A 13,643-nucleotide genomic window follows, 5' to 3' on the forward strand; every position below is an offset into this window, starting at 1 on the left:
CCTAACTAATTGGCGTATTCTCACCAGTTTGTAGATCGTAGCCGTGTACTCTCCGTCTTTTATAGCAGTCATTGCTTCAAATCTGCACTCTCATCAAACAGACACTACTTGTGGCTTCGGGTTTTCCCATAATCTGGGTCGTAGCATTTAGCTAGCTTCTGCTTGGCGAAGCACGGAGAGCATAGGAGCTGTTACTTAGCAACGGAGGAGAGCGGAAAGGGACGTTTGCCTGGCGTGTGTAACAGCCAATCACCTTACAGTTTGAACGTATTTTTTTTCTAGAACCTTTATTTACTTGTTGGACAAATAAAATCACCGTCCCGTAGAAAATATAAAACTTTCCTACTGTCTTTAAGTTTATTTCTTTTTTCTGTGGCATTTTTATAGTGTTTAAATTCATTTGCAGCTCCCCCCTTTGGTTTGACAAAGAATGTCTTATATTAAGTGTCCTTCTAGTTTCTAGTTGTACTGGTTATGCTTTAACTTGTCTCATATATTGCGTCGCCTTTTGGCAGTTTTACAAATCGTTAGTAGTTTTGAGCCTCGTTGTGGTCTTTAGTGTGAATTTGCCGTCATTGTCTTCCCACTTGCATTGGTTTTGCATGTGTATTTTTGTGTGTTATTTGTGTGTTTTTCTTTATTTACTTTTTTCTCTTTATCAATTTCTTTAAATCTCTTTTAAAGAATTTTGAGTGTCTTTGTTCTTTGTTTAACTTGGTTTTGTAACTTTTGTTTTATAACTTTAAAAAAAAAAAATTGCTTCTCTTTTAAATCTTCTGTCTATCTGTTGGTGTTTTGTGTCTCTTTGTGATTGTTTGATTTACTTATCAGCAAGAAATACTGACAATCATCACTGACCAGGGATCTCTGTTCCTTTGTGCTCCTGGGCCTGTGCTTTGTAGGGCTGTTCTTCTACACGTTTATAACTTAATGTCTCTAGTTTTGTCTCTCTTAAAGTCTCTCTGTTCTTCTCTTCTTATCCTTCAGCAAAGCACAAGCACAGGCTGGTAAAATCCACAGATGATCTCATATCTGAAGGATTCAGGAGAAGGAAATATACTCACCAAACAGTGGCTAAAACAGATGAAACCTGGAGTGTCGCCTCAAACCCAAACCACAGTGTGCTGACCACCGGGCCTCCATAATGACGGAGGAAATGTTTGATGCTGAGTCTGTGTGAGAGAGTTTCAGAACGTGAAGTGTTTTTTTTTTTTAGTGTTTATATGCATGTGCATGCATGCTTGTGTGTAGGAGGGGTGTGTTTTATGCTTGCGTTCTCTCCTTCTGGTACTTTCTGCACTTCTTGCACGCCTGTCACTCACTTCTGTTGGGACGAGTGAAAAGATCTGCAGCAGAGGAGCTGCAAAACAACAGGTACATATTAACATTAGCAGGTATGTGAAATATCCATCATTAACTCACATTTATTTATAGCAGGCTGGTTCAGAAAAGGGAGAGAAGCACTATCAGAGGGCTCTGTTTTTTTTAACTGTATTATTTTTACATTTTCTTTATATTTTCTTCTTGTTTTGTGTTATTTTGTTAAAAACTGTTGCATTGCTACTTTGCTTTGCAAGAAAACACTTATTGTATTTGTGCTGCATGAAAGCTCGAGCTCCATAATGCATGCTTGAGATGCACCTGAATGAGGTTCTTTATTAATGCAGAGCATGTACATGAATCTGGCATCTGCCGTTGTAATATTGAAAAACTCTTGGGAATGTTTCCATGTGACTTTCTTCACCGCGAGGCCAAACTTATTTCATGGTTCCCAGATTGAGACTGGTTGGAGCTGATGATGATTTTGGTGGCTTAAAATGATGTTGAGGAGAAAAACTGCAGCAGAGACGAAGGCAAAAAGATGTGTTTGTTTGTGTGTGTGGTTATCTTCTTTGGATCCTGTGGGAGTGTGTATACTTTCACTACGGGTGGTCAAGTGTGTTCCATTGGTTTAAGGATATGTTTGAGTCCTAAGTAAGTGATGGGTTTGCATGAAAATAATCTGGTAGACCTTCAGAGAAAATCAAGGTAACTTAAGGAACTGTTTTACTGAAGGCACTCAGCCTGTGTGGCTATGATTAGGCAGCTCAAAGATGGAGAAAGACGGGGTCATAGTTAATAAAAACATTGGTTACATAAGTGTTTTTTCCCCCTGATGACAGTTTATTTAAAGGTGCAGTTCCTCTTGTGATCGCTGTGCAAATACAAAAATCAATAAAGGTTTTGGAAAGCATATTTTGGCATCGCTCAACACCAGGCCATTAATTATGAGTCCTGCTGGTGATTTTTATGATTATGTATAATATGTGCACAGTGTGCTGCCTTTATTTGGAGTTTGTGTGGAGTTACTCCAGGGCCTCTGTTTTCCTTCGACAGTCCAAAAACGAGTGATTTTAAACTGGCTGGATAGTTAGATAGATAGTGGAAACTCCCCAGGATGCTATGTTTATGAATGATTCAAAAGAGACTCAAATGATAAGTACAGACATGTATTCTAAAAAGACGACTACAGCTGTAAAACAAAAAACTTTCCTTCTCAGACAGAGCCAATGGAAAACATCGCTGGTTGAAATGAACCAGAATTATCCCTGAAATGGCTTCAAACCCCGTCTGCTTCACTTTGAGCTTAACGGCAGGTTTATTTCTGTTTAAACACACGTGTGCAGGAAGGCCGGCTGTATAGTCTGCTGCTGCCTCTGTGTATTTTTGCAGGCATGTGCGGAACAAACACGAAGCTGCTGAGGTCGACTGCACTCGGCGTGCCTCTGCAGCTCTCCTCTAAGTCGCTCTGTCAGGTCTGGTTTGTGCATCGGCGCTCTGGCTCGGGCTCGGACTCGCTCTTTAATGCGAGCTGACTGCAGGAGCTGAGAGTTTATCGCTTCTTCCTGTGTTCCACTCCTGACAAGCCTGGAAGACTTAGAAGTTTGTACACCCAGTAGTTAGATTTCCTTTCTCTGCTTTATTAGGATTGATAGCCACGGTGGTAGTAAAGCCACACAAGGCCTTACACAGTGCTGAGGAATAATCAAATCTCTAGAGCAAACTCGCTTCAGCCGTACAGAGCAATGTTTCCAGACAGATATTGTGCAGTTCAGCAGGAGGCAATCTGCATTTCATAAGGCTGAGCACAAAGAAGCAGCTTGAATATACGATTCAATTATTTTAATGTCATGCAAACAACCAAACTTATCGACATGTCTGAGTCGTTTGGGTGTGATGCTGAGCCGTTGGTGGTTTGCTGGTGATTCAATTAAATTGCTAGAGTGCCTTCGTTAAACCGTTGTTGCCAATTATTTCTAAATGAATCAATCACCCAGTCAAATAATCAATATTCACACAGCAAAATGATTTAAAGTGCTCAATAAAAAAATGAGGTGTCAAAAGAAAAGCTGCGTCTGCATGTAAAGCCAGCAAATAAGCAAAGCAGAGCAGAATAAACAAGGATTAAAAGAGACAACATTTAAATGACTTAAATAAGACAAAGAAACACAAGGGGAAGATTTGAAAGGACCCGTTCTTCTCATTTTCAATTTTTAGAGCAGCTTTGCATGAGTCACAGTTCAAAATAATCCTTCTTTGTCTCATACTGGGGCTCCTCCACCTTTAGCACAGCTTTCTTCTGATTAGCTGCCCCTCATCAACAGAATGTGGGCGGGGCTTCTGTTCTGAGGTAGAGCTGCGGTGGTTATCCTGTTCACACCTGTTCATTTGTACAGTTGTAATCGCAGTAATCACACTTGGGTGCGGAGCAAAGCAACTGCACTGAAATGCTTTGGAGGAGATGGTTCATTTACCATGTGGAAGTGATCTGACTTCTGACTCCGAGCAGGAGTACGTTGCAATTTTGAGCAAAATAAATAAATAAATAAATAAATAAATAAGTAGCAGTGTATGCTTTGTATTCTGGCGTACAGCGAGGTGAAAGGTCTGCAACTATCCGTGAAATGAACGTTAATTCTCTGTGTTCTCCAACATTTGAGAGTGCAGCATCTTCTTCCTGTATTTACTTTTGTTGCTCCCGCCTCAAACACATCTGGCCAATCAGCAGACTGAAGATTCTGACGTGGTTTGCACTGATTCCTTTTGGCTCGTTTGGAGTTCGCTCAGATTTTTCTGTGTGAAAAGAAATCAAATCACGGAAAAGTTTACAAACTTGTCAGCTGATTCAGACCAGAGTAAACGAACTATAAGTGTAAAACAAACAAACAAACAAAAAAACCCTCTAAGGCAATATACAGGGGTCAAAGTAGGTGGTAACTCTCTGAAAGTGAATGTTTAGAGGATACTGAATCCTCTATTTGAGCAGTGTATTTATATGTTAGGAACTAATGACAAGTAATGCAGCAGTTTATTCTAGAGGAACAGAGTGGCATTTAAAGCTTTATAGCAACAGAGAGCAGCTGGGACAAGTCGCCAATCTATCACAGGGCCAACTCAGAGAGACAGGTAATCATTCACACTCTTACTCACACTAACAGCTAGCTTAGATCCACCAGTTAACCCTAACAAGGATGTCTTTGGACTGGGCAGGAACCATAAAAAGCATAATTTCCTCTGGGATCAATAAAGTATTCTGATTGTGAAAGCGTGCAGGCAACAACAACGCCACAGAGAAAGGCTCCAGTCAGTTAATGATAAACAGTAACTTTTCATATGTCTACATATCTGTAGAAAAAAACATGCTAGAGGGACATGAAAAACATAATTAGGGCAAAGTCAGGGTTACGTGATCCAGCTCTAACTGTATGCTTGATCAAAAAAGTCCAATCTTAAAAGTCTGTCTGCTGGACCCAAACGTTTAAAGTTTATATGTAAATAAACTTTTTACAAGAGTAAAAGTCACAAAATGTTTTATGAGATAAAAAAAAGGTTAAAAAACTAAAAGTGTTTTTCTGAAAGTGTAATAACTGTAATAACTGTTCCACAACCTCAAACGCACGTCTCCTTTTGTCCTTAACCAGCACTGATCAGCTCACCTCAGAGATCCAGTGCTTATTTATGGCTGAAGTTCTGGTCATCAATAACTCCGATTTTTAAATTGAACCCTAAACTTTATGTAGAGCTGTTGTAAAGAGGACAGTGTCACAGTGGGACCTCTGAGAGGACCTGTGAGAAGCCTCACAGTCGCTTCCTACACTGTTTATAAGAGAGGATGTGCTCAGGCAGAGGACTGATGAATAACTGAGGTGTTCAACAGATGATAAAAACAAGTTCGCACAAGACAACCAGCATGTTTATCAGAACTGTGTGATCAGACATTTCACCCAGCTGGAGGCTCTGGCTGCAGTTCAGCTTAGTGCTCTGTTAGGATAAGACAACGAGGCGTTTAAGAGCAACGGGGCCTGATTATTTGAGACGCTGTGTTGCAGAAGGACTTTAAATTCACTTATTGAGAGAGAAGCTAATACGTAAAACTGAAGACTTTTCATGGCGTGATTGTAAAGAGACCACACTCGCAGTAACAGATCAGTGTGCTAGTCTCTGTCACAGGATGCTTCTAAAGATGCCAACACTGATGAGACTACAGAAGGTTGAGATCTGTTGGTTGGATTTATGTAACCATCATGTTTTGGGTTAAATATGTTTCAACCTCTGTGCTGGGCTGGACTACAGTTATTCATCGATTTTACAGGTGGTAATGTTAAAACTGAGGCATCAAAGTGGGGCTCAGATGGATTGAAATCACTCTTCCTCATCATCAGATCATCTGCTGCTTCTGCCTGCAGGTGCGAGTGCGATCATGGCCTCCAAGCTGAGCGTGCTGCTGCTGGTACTGACCATCTCCACCTTGACGGCGCTGGCCCAGAGGCGACGCCCGGCGTCCAAAGCCACCGACGAATGGAACTTCAAGGAAGGCTGTGAGCACCCAGATTACTCTCTGTTTACTCTGGGTCAAGGGTCAAGTTCAGGGTCCATCATGATGAGGTCAAAGGTAGAGGTGAAAGATCACACTGCTCAGAGAAACCTGTACATGCAGGTTCCAAGTTTGTGTCTTAAAATATGAAATACTCCTTTAAGAGGCTCACAGAGGAGCTTCCTTGAATCTGAGTTTATTTTGAAGTAAACAGGACCTCTGGGGCTTATTATGGTGTGTTCTCACTGTAATCCGATTACTTTTTTCAAGTAACGAGTAAAGTAAGGGATTACTATTGCAAAAACGGTAATTAGATTACCGTTACTTTCCTGTAGGAACGCTGCGTTACTGCGTTACTAAAAGTGTGATTTTTTTGCGAGAATGTCTCATGACAGTGACGTAAGCGAGTGCGACGTTCGTGACAACAGCTGTGTGCAGATCAACAATGGATCATATATCGAGTGCAGAGAGAGTATGAGCGTGCAGCGTTTAAAGCGTGGAAGTACTGACCTTACTTTGAGTTTGATTCCATAAAAAGTGACAAAAACATTAGTGTCCGTTGTGCGTGGGAAGAAAACTTCTTTTTACGGCGAAAAAACCCCTAAACTTCCGAGCAAGCACCGAGTAGCTACGACGTAATGGGAAACTCACAGAGAAACTCGCGGATTCTTCCACTGACCGCTGCACACCTGCACCAGGGTAACCCTCCGCCTACCCCACTCCTGCTTTACAGGTGAAAATAGAGCAACAGGACCGCTAGTCTTTGACTTTATTTATTTTCTGCTGTGTTTTACTTGCATCTATTTGAAAGACTGAGTGTAAACACACAAAAAATATTTTATTTTATGTGCTGGAATGTGCAGAAAATAGGTTTAAATGTTAAACTAATTTCTTCCAGTCAGAGAATGTTGCAGATAATTAAATTTTTGCTTGATGCATAAAGTTAAAAGATTAAAACTAATAAAACAAGTTTTAAAAAGAGACTTTTCCATTTGATTACATTTTGTATGATGATTATGTAGAAAAAGTAGAATTGGGCTGAAAGATCTATCACTTTATCACCTATTCAGGTTGTAAATCCTGTTGTTAAAAAGTAACTAAGTAACTAAGTAATTAATTACTTTTGAAAATAAGTAATCAGTAAAGTAACGGGATTACCTTTGGGGGGGAAGTAATCAGTAATTAGTTACTGATTACTTTTTTCAAGTAACTTGACCAACACTGGTTCTCACTAATCGTTACAAAGTGAAGATGGCTGAAGATTAACAGTGCTGTGACTTTCTGTCCCAGCTGACAGGGTGAACATGCGCAATGTGGCCAACCTGACCGAGGTTCTGGACAACTGGCGGTTCGACATCATCAACCAGATAAAGGGGCTCCTGCAGAATGACCACCAGTCTCTCCTGCCGGACTACGCCAGGTACCAGAGAGGGTCTCATTTATTCGTTTATGACGCCACAAAATCCCACGGCACACAAACCTCTGACGTGCCTCACAGTTCAGATCTACTGTGTTCTTTTAGCTGACTGTTCCTGCCATGATGCGACTAATGCAGTTGCTGAATTTTGCCGTTTGCACAGCTGATCGGTGCACAAAGAAATCCAGCACGAGCTCATGAAGCTGGCCGGTACACTGACAACTGTGTGCAAAGCTGTCATCAAGACAAACAGAGGCTGAAATAGAAAGCATATATTTAGGTCTTTTCTCACTGCATAAATCCATGACAGTAACAGAAGAGTGTAAACGAACAAACTGTTCCCTGTGACTGAGGTGAAACAGTCTCTGAGAGGCACCGCAGGAATGCGGCTTAGCCGTGGGGCTGAAAATGAAGTCGGGGGGTTTACTGGGTACGCTCTGCGGCCGATGTCGTCACAGGAAGCTGCAGCTGAAACGGCAATTTAAGCATCAAAATAGAAACTGCCTGAAAGGAGCTCCGGTTTTCCAGAGGGGAACTCTGCAGCTTCCTGCCGCTCACCGCAGGTCAGCAGACGAGACATCGCTGCGGTCCAGAAGTTACATAAGCACAGCTGCAGACATGCTTCTCCCTCAAATTCTCCTTTTCTTACATAAAGTCTTTTAGTTCTTTTCTTTTAGATCTCGGACTGTTGGTCGCTTTCATACATGGTTTGCTTTATAAATGTCTACATTAAGAACACACCCACTCACAATGAGAGACGAGAGAGTGTGCAGTTTGCAACACGAGTATAAAGAAAGATTTTGTAGCCTATATTTCTGGGTAACTAGACATGAACATAAATTACAGATGTCATGTAAAACCTGCAAGAAAAAGACTTTTAAACTAGAGCAGGGAGCAGTAACTGCAGCCAGGATCACACGTGTGCTGCCAAAAAAGACTTTTAGTGACAGTTATGTGTGTGGCGAACAATCTCTACGAGCACAGGATGAAGAAGAAACTAAAGCTTTGCGTGTGTGTTTGATTTATGTTGTCTTCACTCGCCCCGTGTTCAGGATCCAGCCGCTGTCTGAGGCCTTAGACGACCTCTTCAAAGAGTTCAACGCCCTCAAGACTCGTCTGGGCGATCTGACCGATAAGTTCACCGCCATAGAAACGTTTATCGATGAGGTCAAAACCAGCCACGCAACCAGCTCCAGCGCCAACACCAACCCGAACCCCAACACCAGCACCAACCCCAACACTGGCGCTGGTGTGGCTCCAGTCGTCAAGCAGAGGCGGGTGATGAGGAAAAAGGCCCCCGCCTCGTCCTAACCGGACGGCTACGACGAGGCTTTTCCTCTCTGACGTTTGCTTCTCAGGCTGTTTGTGTCTGAAGCTAATCTATTCTTTTTAGCAGGCTTTACAACATTACGAGCTTCTGCATAGCTCAGCTTTTATAGGGAGATCTAACATCTCTCACTCTCATTTGAAAATTCAGAAATATTCGCTAATCAATGCAAATAGTCGACAGAGAAACGAAACAAATGTGCTCTATGCACTGAGTTTTAAATGTTATTTTATTCAGAACCTCTTCATCATCTTTATCATCAGGTGAGATCTCACCTGCGTGGGTGTATTAACACTCTGTAGAACTTCAAAGTCCTACCCTTTCGTTTGTCCTCGGGACCAAAAATTGTCCCGCCCCAAAAAGTGCTTTAAAAATGTTATATATCAATATTTTTTTCCACTTTAAATTAGTCAGTCTTTTAAAACTACTTCTGCTTAAAATATCCACATTAAGTTTTAATTATATTTTCATTGTTTTAACCCTTTAAATACCAGTTTGGGTACATGAGCGCCCTGTTTTTTAACAGGGAAAAAAATAAAAAAATTTATATTTTCCATAAAATACATTTAAAGTAATATTTGATTGTTATTATAATTAGGCCTTTAGATGGTCCAAACATTAGCACCAACATTCATTTTGATCCATTATTATTTTTTGTGCAGGAGCACATTTTAAAGAATCCATCCTTTAGTGGTCCTCGGGACCAAAATGGTCCCGCCCCAAAAAGTGCTCTAAAAGGTTATATATCAATATTTTTTTCAACTTTAAATGAGTCAGTCTTTTAAAACTACTTCTACTTAAAATATCCATATCAAGTTTTAATTATATTTTCATTGTTTTAACCCTTTAAATCCCAGTTTGGGTACATGAGCGCCCTGTTTTTTAACAGAAAAAAAATAAAAACTTAAATATTTTTCATAAAATACATTTGAAGTAATATTTGATTGTTATTATAATTAGGCCTTTAGATGGTCCAAACATTAGCACCAACATTCATTTTGATCAATTATTATTTTTTGTGCAGGAGCACATTTTAAAAAAAATCCATCCTTTCGTGGTCCTCGGGACCAAAAATGGTCCCGCCCCAAAAAGTGCTCTAAAAGGTTATATATCAATATTTTTTTCCACTTTAAATGAGTCAGTCTTTTAAAACTACTTCTACTTAAAATATCCATATCAAGTTTTAATTATATTTTCATTGTTTTAACCCTTTAAATCCCAGTTTGGGTACATGAGCGCCCTGTTTTTTAACAGAAAAAAAATAAAAACTTAAATATTTTTCATAAAATGCATTTGAAGTAATATTTGATTGTTATTATAATTAGGCCTTTAGATGGTCCAAACATTAGCACCAACATTCATTTTGATCAATTATTATTTTTTGTGCAGGAGCACATTTTAAAAAAAATCCATCCTTTCGTGGTCCTCGGGACCAAAAATGGTCCCGCCCCAAAAAGTGCTCTAAAAGGTTATATATCAATATTTTTTTCCACTTTAAATGAGTCAGTCTTTTAAAACTACTTCTGCTTAAAATATCCATATCAAGTTTTAATTATATTTTCATTGTTTTAACCCTTTAAATACCAGTTTGGGTACATGAGCGCCCTGTTTTTTAACAGAAAAAAAATAAAAACTTAAATATTTTTCATAAAATGCATTTGAAGTAATATTTGATTGTTATTATAATTAGGCCTTTAGATGGTCCAAAGATTGGCACCAACATTCATTTTGATCCATTATTATTTTTTGTGCAGGAGCACATTTTAAAAAAATCCATCCTTTCGTGGTCCTAGGGACCAAAAATGGTCCCGCCCCAAAAAGTGCTCTAAAAGGTTTTATATCAATATTTTTTTCCACTTTAAATGAGTCAGTCTTTTAAAACTACTTCTGCTTAAAATATCCATATCAAGTTTTAATTATATTTTCATTGTTTTAACCCTTTAAATACCAGTTTGGGTACATGAGCGCCCTGGTTTTTTTTTTAACAGAATAAAACCAAAAACTTAAATATTTTTCATAAAATACATTTGAAGTAATATTTGATTGTTATTATAATTAGGCCTTTGGATGGTCCAAACATTGGCACCAACATTCATTTTGATCCATTATTATTTTTTGTGCAGGAGCACACTAAATGTCATATAGTGCCATATCAGGTTTATCATTTTTTGCATACACCAAAAGCTTATTACCTTGTTTTGTTCTAAAATAAAATAGAAATTGTCTAAATAACAATACAAGATCACTTTGAATCAGAAAAACATTTATTTTAGAAGGATGAACATGAACATTTATGTTACTGGGAATCAGAGAAAGTTGTGTGTCCGCGGGACGTTGCAACACCTCCAGCGGTCCACTAGGTGCACCTTTGCGCGTCACGAGCAGCACCATTGCCCGCTGCCAGGAGATGGGGTCTGGGTCTTGGTGTCAGTGTCCCCAGCACAACACGTCCGACACCACGTGAAAACATTTTTTTTTTTGTCGTAGCCCCAAACTGAATGTAACGATACTAATTTTTCACTCTTTTTGCTTCTCGCGAAACAAAGACACTTCTTCGCGCAGCCTAAACCTGCGCTGTCTAATTTGGCACGACATAGCACATGTGAATAGTAAGATTCAAGATTATTTTTTGTCACATGCACAGTTCAACACGTAGTGTACAACACGCAATTTAATGTGTTAAAAAGTTCCTTATGCTTCACCCACGAATGGCGCTTCTCTGTTATGCGGCCACGTTGAGTAGCGGCCAGACCCGCGCTGCGCGCCCGCCACCGTGGAGACTACACGGGATACGGGCAGCCGGACGGCCGGGGTCTGGGTCGTGTGCCCAAGATCACAAGCGCAGCCTTATCACCAACGTTTAGAAGTAATTTGCTGCGTAGACAATAAAACAAGAGGATCCACAATAAAACTAGAGGATTTTTATTTGTTTACATCCATAGTAAACAAAGAAATCCCATCGGAAGGACTTCACGGCCATCGTAACATTTAAAAATTAATAATTTTCCGTAATAATAATGTAACAATACTTACGTTTAACTTCTCACGAAAAGATCAGCATTTTTCGTAGTCCCGACTGCGATCAGGGTGTTTATCCCAAAGATTTGGTAGCGCACAGGTAGCCACCAAATGGCTACCTGTGCGCGCCGATAACGGCGGCCAGCCTCGCCATTGTCCGTAAGTTTTTCGAAATTCCACCGTGACGGTTCCCTCGGATCTCCGCTTCGCTCACAATTTGCAGGTGGTTGTGTCGCTAACCGATTTGTGACCGTTGAATAAATAAAAAGAGGAAAAAAACCGCGTCTCTCCCACATGTGTCTCTCTCTGGACACATGTTTGTTTGTTTACAAACGCACCAAATGGCTTCCCGTCAGTAACTACTTCCGGGTCATAGGTGATTTAACCGCAGCAGTTTTAAAAAATTGTATTTCAAGGTAAAAAATAATTAATTTTATTTAAGTAATTTGGTTTTGGTCCTTGCTTTTATTTAATTTGTTTACATTGCTGTGTGGCCGTCTGAGAGAAAATACTTTTGAAAGAAAAAGTGTGTTTGTGTGTCTTTTTTTCTTTTTTTAGACATAAAGGCCTTTATATTTTTAAAAAAGCACAGTTACTATTATCTAACATCATTATTCAACACTGATAGTGACACACAACACCAATTCTTTCACTTTTTGTTGCAGAACGACACGCTCAAAATCTTTAATTTTGGCTGAAGTGCGTTCATTGCTTGAAATATGAGAAAAGGGCGCCATCTGATGGACAAATGAAAAAATTACAAGTTTAAGGTCCGGACTCCAAAATGGCACCATAACTGAGACAATTACATTAACCGTTGTAAAAATAATGGTGGTATGAAAAATAGCGTTTATAATGGGTTTCAAAGGGACAGAAATCGGCCACGAGGTTCGATAGTGGATGTATGCCTTTAGCTCAGCCATTTAAGCTCATTTAAGAAACTCAGACTGAAATTTTAAAATAAAATGAAAAAAAGAAACCTGTTTGAAAATTTGGCTATATTCCATTAAACACAGTGGAAATGGCGTGGAATTAAAAAACGCAAAGGCCACGAAATGGTCCCAGGTTCTACCAAGTGTTAACCTCTTTAGAGTCCCCGGAGCCCTCGGCCTGGAGCTTTCTGCTCACCTCCATTATACCTGTCAGTTTTCTAATTTCCTCAAAGCCAAGCAGAGCTCACATGTCAAATTAAAAGAAAACGCTAATAAATGACCAGCTAGCTGCTTCTTCACGTGTTATTCTGGTGCCTAAAGAACAAAAAGTGTTTTTAAACACATTATAAAAGAACACCTGACCTGACCTGATGACCCCTGACCTGGTTGAGGTTTTCTTTGTGTAGATTATTTTTAAAAACTCACCTGAAAGCAGAATCTGGAGATCCAGAAGGATACCTGGATCTAGATCAGTTTTTGTCTTTGAGAACATCACAACAACACCTTCCACTTTTTATTTTCTATTGATGACGACTGTCCTTTCTTGCATTGATAAAGAATCAAAGAATCCTCCTAAAATTCCTGGTTCCAGATCCGGAGCAACTCCGAGTATCAGCCCACGTCTGTGCCTAACCTGTTCTGCACAGGTTAAGATCAGGTTTGAAGATACATTTTGCTAAAATATCATCAACAATTGGACACAAAAGTCTAACCCCCCAAATCATCAAGATAATTCTGCCTTATTCAAGCCTTCCTGTGTCTGCACTCTGCTTGCTTATTGTACAAACATGCTTACTGGTTTGTACCTATTGCTGCATTGTATAACCTGCAAATAAACTCACTTATTGCATTCAGCTGAGAGTTCTGCTGTGGACTTCTTCAGAAACGAGGTTCGTTTGATCCGAGGAGCAAAGCTCAGAATAAAGTTTGGTCTTAACTGCGTGACAGTAGATTTCCTGTAATAGTCTTAAAGCGAAGAATCAGTGAAGTTTGAATAGAACCGCTAATTGTGACGTCACTAACACAATGCATTATGGGACGGTTCTGCACGCAAGCCTGCGATGTATGCATGGACTGTACAGAGACAGTCTTTTT

The 13,643-nt window shown here is 39.8% G+C and overlaps 2 protein-coding genes and 2 long non-coding RNA genes across 7 annotated transcripts in view; 2 read left to right on the forward strand and 2 right to left on the reverse strand.

The window, feature by feature from the left end:
- ift70 (intraflagellar transport 70) overlaps window positions 1–222 on the reverse strand; it is a 20,129-nt gene extending 19,907 nt beyond the window's left edge. For both annotated transcript variants that reach the window (XM_085157150.1, XM_085157149.1), the window contains exon 1: window positions 25–222. In XM_085157150.1, coding sequence (XP_085013276.1) covers window positions 25–72 — 48 coding nt within the window. In that variant the 5' untranslated portion in view covers window positions 73–222. The remainder of the gene's footprint in view (window positions 1–24) is intronic.
- A 1,025-nt stretch (window positions 223–1,247) lies between these two features.
- Window positions 1,248–8,886, forward strand: LOC146519443 (uncharacterized). 3 transcript variants are annotated; one of them, XM_085157154.1, is made up of 4 exons: window positions 1,248–1,374; window positions 5,727–5,858; window positions 7,145–7,274; window positions 8,324–8,886. In XM_085157154.1, exons 2-4 carry the CDS (start codon window positions 5,741–5,743, stop codon window positions 8,580–8,582), a joined length of 507 nt encoding a protein of 168 aa, XP_085013280.1. In that variant the 5' UTR covers window positions 1,248–1,374; window positions 5,727–5,740; the 3' UTR covers window positions 8,583–8,886. The 3 variants fall into 3 exon arrangements, with proteins under 3 accessions (XP_085013280.1, XP_085013278.1, XP_085013279.1); XM_085157152.1 differs by having other exon boundaries at window positions 1,259–1,394; window positions 5,703–5,858; XM_085157153.1 differs by having other exon boundaries at window positions 1,260–1,394.
- A 1,332-nt stretch (window positions 8,887–10,218) lies between these two features.
- Window positions 10,219–12,706, reverse strand: LOC146519444 (uncharacterized). Its single transcript, XR_014873733.1, has 2 exons — window positions 11,632–12,706; window positions 10,219–11,472 (listed from the first exon to the last, which is right to left on the reverse strand). It is a non-coding gene; the product is annotated as an uncharacterized LOC146519444 (long non-coding RNA).
- Window positions 12,697–13,402, forward strand: LOC146519445 (uncharacterized). Its single transcript, XR_014873732.1, has 2 exons — window positions 12,697–13,133; window positions 13,165–13,402. It is a non-coding gene; the product is annotated as an uncharacterized LOC146519445 (long non-coding RNA).
- The last annotated feature ends 241 nt before the right edge of the window (window positions 13,403–13,643 follow it).

Source organism: Neolamprologus multifasciatus, chromosome 4, assembly GCF_963576455.1.
Source record: "Neolamprologus multifasciatus chromosome 4, fNeoMul1.2, whole genome shotgun sequence".
Lineage (NCBI taxonomy): Eukaryota > Metazoa > Chordata > Actinopteri > Cichliformes > Cichlidae > Neolamprologus > Neolamprologus multifasciatus.

Bases quoted from the DNA above. Each gene is read 5' to 3' on its own strand.
- LOC146519443 (XM_085157154.1), top strand. From the start codon at position 5,741: ATGGCCTCCAAGCTGAGCGTGCTGCTGCTGGTACTGACCATCTCCACC. The intron at 5,859-7,144 runs GTGAGCACCCAG...TTTCTGTCCCAG, and splicing joins ATGGAACTTCAAGGAAGGCT to CTGACAGGGTGAACATGCGC. The intron at 7,275-8,323 runs GTACCAGAGAGG...CCCCGTGTTCAG, and splicing joins CTCCTGCCGGACTACGCCAG to GATCCAGCCGCTGTCTGAGG.